This window comes from Octodon degus, unplaced genomic scaffold (assembly GCF_000260255.1).
Source record: "Octodon degus isolate 3935 unplaced genomic scaffold, OctDeg1.0 scaffold00054, whole genome shotgun sequence".
NCBI classification, from domain to species: Eukaryota; Metazoa; Chordata; class Mammalia; order Rodentia; family Octodontidae; genus Octodon; species Octodon degus.
Genome location: NW_004524630.1, coordinates 338,988 through 347,110, shown reverse-complemented (window position 1 = coordinate 347,110; position 8,123 = coordinate 338,988). Strand labels below are relative to the sequence as shown.

The window sequence follows — 8,123 nt, the reverse complement described above, 5'->3', positions numbered from 1 at the left end:
AAAAAAAAAAAAGAAATTAAATGGCAACTTAGATGAAATGAACAGTTTTTTGAAATACACAACCCAACCAAAAGAAATATAAGTAAACTAAAGTGTCCTATGTCTAGAACTCTCTAAGAATAATCACCAAGAACACTTCAAACCTACATTACTTTATCAAGAAATTCTATTAAAATGTAAGAAAGAAATAACCCCAGTGAGGGGCTGGGGAGATGGCTCAGTAGAATAAGCACTTCCCTGGCAAGTTCAATCCCCAGTTCTGGGGGGGAAAAAAAGGAACCCCAGTGCTCTCAAATTTTTTCTGTGAACAGAGGATAAGGGAACCTTCCAAACTCATTTCCTGAGGCCAGCAGAAGTTGTGCCAAATGCAGTGTGCAGGGTGACAGAGCCGTGCCGCCCATCAATATGGATGCAAACCACTCAGCCACGTGTGAGCACAGCAAATTCTGCAGGGTAGAGGACAGTGCGCTGTGGCTTTAGATTATGCCATGCACACAAGGCTGATTTAACATTAAAAATTAAATGATTATGTTTCATACTGTTAACAGAACAAAAAAAATGAAAATAGGATCACATCCATAAATGCAGAAAAAGTACTTGATGAAATATATTGTATGTGTTGTTGAAACAACTCTTGGGAAACTAGAAGGAAAAAGGGGCCTTCTCATTCTGATTCAGCATTTATGAAAAACCTGGAGTCATTCTCTAATAAGGAAACACAAAAGCATTTTTCTATAAGATGCAGAATAGGCCAAGTGTAAAATCTGTTCCCACCACATCTATTAATAAAACAGTAAAATGAAACAGAAAATAGAAAAGTCATTATTCAAAGATTAAATGATTATGAAAACTTAAAGCTCTCTAAAACTAATCAGTGAATTAGTAAAGTTATAAGACATGTCAAAGTAAGAAAAAGAATTTATTTCTATATAACAGTAAAAACTATTGGAAAATAATTTTCCATAGCATAGAACAAGTATCTAGAAATTTCCTCAATAAAATGGCATAGTACTTACAGACTAACCATAAAACAAGGGGGAAAATCAAGGAGGCCTAAAAGAGAACTCTACAATATTCTTCTGTCTTAGCTGGGTGTGGTGGCACAGGCCTGTAATCCCAGCACTTGGGAGGCTGAGGCAGGAGGATCGCCAGCCTGGGGTTACCAAATGAGTTCAAGGCCAGCCTTAACTACATAGTGAGACCATTGTCTGAAAAAGACCAAAAAAAAACCTTCTGTGCTTTCTTTACTACAGTCAGCCCAAAATAAAGAAGATACAGGGCTGGGGAAGACAGCTCAGCAGTTTAAGCACCTTGGCAAGCTCAAGGACCTGGGTTCAATTCCTGGTACCAAATGCCATGCCGGCCCCAGAACCCCAGGCATGTCAAAACCACGCACGATGGCACATGCCTGAAATCCCAGTGCTAGGGAGGTTGAGACAAGAGAATCACTATGAGCCCAAGCTGTATGTGAGACCCTGTACCAGATAAAGAAAAAATAAATTAATTAATGAAAGAAGATACTGTAAGGTACAAATGAATATGGAGGTATATATTAGAAAATATTGTCAAATTATTACTAACTAAATATGACAATGGAATCAAGAAACACCACAGGCCTGGAGGTGTAGCTCAGTGTAGCACACTTGCTTAAAATGTATGAGGCCATGAATTCAATTCCCAGCACCCAAAATCCAAACCAGAGGGGAAGTGGTGGCTCATGCCTCAATCCCAGCACTCGGGAAGCTCAGGCAGGGGGATCACGCTGTGTCCAAGACCAGCCTGGGCTAGAGATCTTGTCTCAAAACATCCCTCCCTCAAAAGAAAAGAAATGTAGAACGTATTTAAATGGAAATATGCTGGGGTTGGGAGATGGCTCAGTGGAATAAGTGCTTCTCTGGCAAACGCAAGGGTCTGAGTTCAATACACAGTTCCACAAAAAATAAATAAATAAATAAAATGGAAATATGCTGATATGGTAAAGTACTTATGCAGCAAGGTCAAAATGTCTTGTAATCTAGTTTCAAATGATTTAAAAAATTTTACATACACTTTTTATACATAATACACATACATGCATCATATACAAATACAAAGACAAACCTATATATCTATATGAACACCACCAAATCCATAGATATTTAGGTCCCCTATATAAAATACTGTAAAATTTACATATACCCCATGTATATCTTCCTGTATACTTTAAGTCATTTATGGATTACTTATAGTACCTAATACAATGAAAGTGCTATATAAATAGTTATTATATACTGCGTTATTTGGGAAATTATGAGAAGAATTGTACTTATTCAATGCAAAGGCATTTTTGGGGCCAGCTAGATAGCTCAACGGACTAGAGCACCTGCTTAGGCAGAGCGCAGCGGCCGGGGTTCAATCCCCAGCATGGGGTGCCGGCCCCACCCCGGGGGGGCGGTGCTGAGACCACGACTGAGACTGAGACTGGGTGTGATGGCACGTGCTGTAGTCCCAGCACTTGGGCAGTTGAAAACAGGAGGATCACTACATGCCCGATCTCCTAGTGAGACCCTATACACCCTGTACTAAATAAAAAAAAAAAAAGCATTTTTTCAAATTTTTTGTTTTTGAGACAAGATCTCAATATACAGTTCAGGCTGGCCTTTTTTATTCTATTTATTATTATTATTATTATTATTATTATTATATGTTTTTGGCACAGGGTCTCTCTGTGCAGCTAGGACTGGTAGTGATCCTCCTCTTTTCAGCCTCGCCACCGCTGGCGTTACAGGTCTGCGCAGACCAGCACAGCATGTGGTACAGGGGGTTGAACCCAAGTCCTTGTGCCTGCTGGGCAGGTGCTTAGACTGCTGAGCGATCTCCCCAGCCCACCATCTGTGTTTCACAGTGTATTTTCCTTTCTTTATTCTGTTCATACCAGAATGCACTTTTATTTTCTATAAAGCCTATTATAGATCCCTTTTAATAATTTCTTTTGCTTTTTCATATTTTACTCTATTAGTTTTCACACACAGTATAGTATTTTATATGTAGGTATATATTGATTTTGTCTTTAATGTTTCCTTTTTGTTATTTATTTATTGAGTTTTTGGGGGCAGAGTCTTGCTATGTAGTTCAGGCTGGCCTTGGACTCACTATGTAGCACAGGCTGAACTTAAATTCACTGAGATCTTTTTGCCTCAGCCTTCCCAGTTCTGTAAACAGGAATGTACCACTAGGCGGAGCTGTCAAAAATTTCTGGTTTTGCCAAAACTATGGTTTTGGGTTTTTTTATGTATTTGGTACAGGGTCTCACTACATAGCTTAGACGCATAGTGATCCTCCTGCTTGCAGCCTCCCCAGCACGGGATTACAGGCATGCACCACCATGCCCAATCTCAGTGGCTGGTTTGATCTGCCCCCTGGGGGGGTGAGACCAGTGCATGTGGTACCAGGGATCGAACCCTGGTCCCTGCACTTGCCTAAGCAGGTGCTTAGTCCACTTTGCCAGGCTGCCCTGAAACTTACTTTGTAGCTCAGACTCACAGGGATCCTCTTGTCTCAGCCTCCTAACTTCTGAGACTATGGTCAGGCACCACCTAACCAGGCATATTTTACAAATATTTTTACCCTGCAGTTGGTTGATTTTAGAGATATGGAATTCACAAGTATAGAGGGCCAGCTGTATACACCTATCCGCACCAACATACACAAAGTGTACACACGCACAGACAGCACACATCCACACGTACAGCAACCACATGAATGAACTCACTGGTAGGTAAGACTTAATGCAAACTTAGCAATTACAGGGTGCTTGTGTCCATTATATTACTCTTTCAACTTGTGAGGGTCTGAAAATTACCAAAAGCAGAAGCAGGAGAATATAAATTATAGTCCTTTCATAAAAAAATAACTGTTCAAAAATATGACAAAAGTCTATCTTACCAAAAATTTACTTTCTTCTAGAAGAAGTATGCAATAATGGAACATTTCACTTTATAGTGTAAAATTTCTCCTTAGATTATTTAGTCTACCATTTCAGAGATGGATACATTAAGAATTTCATAGTGAGCCACTTTTTAAATGAATCCCATTGCTCATGTCCAAAATTGAAGTTTAAATGGCTACTTAGAAAAATGACACTCTAACTAGGTCAAAGGAGGGTGACTTTTCTTAGTATTATTCCTTTCTCTTTCCAAAATAAAAACTATTCTTCCTTGGCAATACAGTTACCTAATATATCCTGTGATTATAAAAATAAACAGAAAATTAATGAAGGGCTGGCAAGATAGCTCAGTGGACTAAGCGCCTGCTTAAGCAAGCGCAGGGACCAGGGTTCAATCCCCAGCACCACATGCATGCTGGCCCTGCCCCAGATGTGCTGAAGGGCCACCGAGTCCAGGTGTGGTGGTGCATGCCTGTAATCCCAGCGCTGGGGAGGCTGAGACAGGAGGATCACTACAAGTCCAAGCTGCATAGTGAGACCCTGTACCAAACACATCTTTTAAAAAAATTAATGTGATGTAGAGAAACAGAAAAACAATCAAGTGAAGACAAAAAACCACAGACAGCTTTTCCGGCAGGTTACTTAACGGGTTAAAGTGTAGTCAGAATACGGGTCAGGGTGGCTGATACACACAAATTAGGGCCAGAGAGCAGATACAGATGGGAAATAACAAACTGCTGTCATTTATAAATACAGGCTTCTAGCGAAAGACTGACACATAATCATAAACGAATCAATCTATTCCACCAATATTTTCTACTTTGTCTTAAGCATGAATGATTACAAATGCAAGAATCTAAAATAAAACTGCTACAGGGGACTGCAGTTCAATCCCTAGCTTCCTATGCCTTACCAGACCCACCCTTAAGGCAGCCTGAGCCAGCCACAAAATTAAAATTAAAAAGTAATAAGTAAAATAAAACTGCCAGTTAAGAGACACTATAAATAATTCATAGAGAAGATTTTGTACATAGGAGAAATCTAAATATACTGAAGTTAATGGAATTGATCACAGTGTTAATGGAAACAACACAAAAGTCTATTGCGGGGCTGGTGAGATGGCTCAGTTGTCTAAAGCACCTACTTGGAGCAGGCTTGGCGAAGTGTTCGATCCCCCAGCACCACATGCTAGCCAGCCCCGCCCCCTGGTGGGCTGAGCTGGCCACATAAATAAATAAATAAAATTTTAAAAAAAGTCTATTGCATTCCATGCATCAAGAATAAACAGAAAATAAAGTACTTAGTAATGTACCATCTGCAATACTATTAAAAATATAAAGTATTTGAAATATATCTAACATAAATCAGGAAAAATGTTTGACTGACCTTGTCAGATACAAAAGTTACATTTCTTGTTGTACAGGTTTTGTTTTATCTTGGTCTTAACCATCCAGCAGAAAAGTACAAAAACGAAGTATAAAAAGTAAAGCCATATTAATATGCTGAGCTGTAAAAGGCTCAAGTCAACAACTTCTGACATTGCCAGTCCTACAGAAAACCCACTATTATGGACTATTGAACTACACTGGATTATTTTGCTGAATTCACGCACCCACAATATTTAAATGACAATGGAATACCTTTCTCTGACAAAATGAACCAAAAGGGGGATACAAATGAAGGACCATTTTGTATTTGTATATTCAAAATAGGATAGATACACAGCTACTTTCTCTTAATTCAATGAATAGAAAGATTTGTGCTAATAGTGCTTGGAGAGGATATCATGTCTGCATCTTGTACTATGAATAACCACTACAAAGACAACAATATGCAATGTATTAATTATTGAAACTGTCCTACTAATCGGCTTTGAAACTGTCTCATTGCTATTTGTTTCTCAATAAAATTATTTTTAAAAAGGGAAAACAATAAAGATTATAAAGATTTAAATAAATGGAGAGAAAACAAGATTTACTGCAACCCAAGTAAAAGCCCAACAGGCTTTCTTTTATGGAAACTGACAAGCTAATTATTGATACAGAATATTAAGAATAGTGAATACATAAGGTAAAAGAGGAAAGCAAGCTGTGAGGTCTGTACTACCTGCACTAGCAATTTCCATGAACTACAGGAATACATTGCTATCAGAGTGAAGACAGGGACAAACCCAATTCTACGTGAGAGAATCTACTTAATCTAAGGCAAGAAGGCTGGATACAGCGGCACACGTCTGTAATCCTGGTATTCAGGTGACTGAGGCAGGAGGGCTGCTGAGAGCTTAAGCCCAGCCTGGGCTGCAAAATGAATTCAAGGCCAGCCTCACATGCCCTCTTAGCAAGCTGGCAGCGCGTAAGTCTCAGCGTCAGCCTCAAGGCCAGCCTGAACTGCACACAGTGAAACTTTGCCTCCCCCCAAAAAAAAGTAGAAAAAAAAATATATATATGGAGCGCGAGAGCAAGAAACAAGAACAACATAATATAAAAGTGTCCTGTATACTTTAATCAAGCCAAGAAAATCAATGAAAAATCCATTAGAGCAGCAAGAGTATGTACTCGCTTGCTTTGTCCCCACGGGGCACAATGTGAAAGCAAAGTACTCGTCTCAATTCGAAGGGCCGAGAAGACTTTCTAGAAGAATGACAGCTAAGCTGAAATCGGAAGGTAAGAGTGAGCCAAACACAGAGAGGGCAAGTGTTCTATGAAAGAAGGAACCTGAATGAAGGCACAGAGGCAAGAGAAACCTGACCCAACAGGAAAACCAGAAAAGGCTAGCAGACTGAACGCAAGAGAACAATGAGGGGCTGGGGAGATGGCTCAGTGGAATAAGCACTTCCCTGGCAAGCGCAAGGGCCTGAGTTCAATCCCTGGTTCCACCAAAAAAAAAAAAAAAAAAAAAACGACTTTAGGAGAACAATGAGCCATTCAAAAAGGAGACCTGGCACACAGAGGCTGCATCCATAGAAGCCTGAGTCCAGGCTTCTCTCAAAGGTATTGGAGCCTTGGAGAACTGGGAACGGGTCAGCGATGTGGCCACAGAGGTTCTTTAGAAAGAACATATCTTAAAAGGACCCTCCGTTCAGGTGGAGAAGAGTGGAGGAGGGAGGGTTGGAGTGGGTGGGGAGGGGAACAAGGGCTGGGTGGAGGTGATGGCAGCAGGGCAGCAGGCATGTACAGAACAGATGGGGACAGTACTGGTCCACAGGTGTTTCCAACTGGCAGCTGTCAGAGTGGAGAACAGCCATGGAAGCAACCATGGTTTTTCCTACATTACGTTAGACATGCAGGTCTGGGGTGAGATGACCCCAACAGCATCTCTGGACACGTCACATGAGGTCTACAGATGAAGACCTCCACTGCCCTTGGAATCAGGAAACAAAATAAGGAACTCACCTGTTTTTGTCAAATGATGTCCTAGCCAAGCGTGACTGCAAGATAGCTGTTATCTAAGGGAACAGAACCGTTTGAAAACGTGAATAAATAAAATATGAGCACAAGCTAATTCACAATCAGAGACTCGGTCACTAGAAACGCTCACCATGGCAGTCTGGTCACCGAGCTTGTCAAGGCAGGAGGCTCTGTGAAGCTACAAAGTTGGAGACACACAAGATTAGCTTTTCTCTGAAAAAACACCAACCATTTCTTTAGAAAAAGATGAAAAATATCCATTATGCCCCTTGAAGTAGTCAAGATTACTTCTGATACCACTTCTTCCTAACACACAGTTTTCAAGTTCTGTATATTCAAGTAAATCTGCTAGATATTTAGAAAAGATTTATAGTTTGACAACATGAAATGATAAAATATGTTTTAAAAATGATTTCTGCCTCAGGTTGCTCTGAGTTCTCCTTCTGGTGAGCACTTCTTGGGTCACTGCCTTACCTGAAGCAGCGTTTCCACCACGTCCTCGACCTTCCTGGAAACGTCCAACTCAAACACATACTCCATTTTGCCCTAGCAAAAAGGAGAAGACATCAAACAACAGAAGAGAAGCAGCATACCTACTGTGTTACTTTAGGGCCCTGTGAAGAGCATCTACGAAATTCTGCATGCTTCTTCTAGTGCTCTGTGTTGGAGATGGGGTCCTGGGATGGACGATCCTGAGGAACAAAGTGCGGCAACGAGCACAGCGTCCTTGACCTGAGGTCTGCGCGAAGGGCTCACCTGCGCGCCCAGGGCCCGAGCCAAGGGCTCACCTG

The 8,123-nt window shown here is 40.8% G+C and overlaps 1 protein-coding gene across 2 annotated transcripts in view; it reads right to left on the bottom strand.

Annotated features, from left to right (window-relative positions):
• Nsmaf (neutral sphingomyelinase activation associated factor) overlaps nt 1–8,123 on the bottom strand; it is an 84,435-nt gene that overhangs the window by 38,237 nt on the left and 38,075 nt on the right. For both annotated transcript variants that reach the window (XM_023717679.1, XM_023717680.1), the window contains exons 7-9: nt 7,807–7,878; nt 7,463–7,510; nt 7,318–7,370 (exon numbers count right to left, since the gene is read on the bottom strand). In XM_023717679.1, coding sequence (XP_023573447.1) covers nt 7,318–7,370; nt 7,463–7,510; nt 7,807–7,878 — 173 coding nt within the window. The remainder of the gene's footprint in view (nt 1–7,317; nt 7,371–7,462; nt 7,511–7,806; nt 7,879–8,123) is intronic.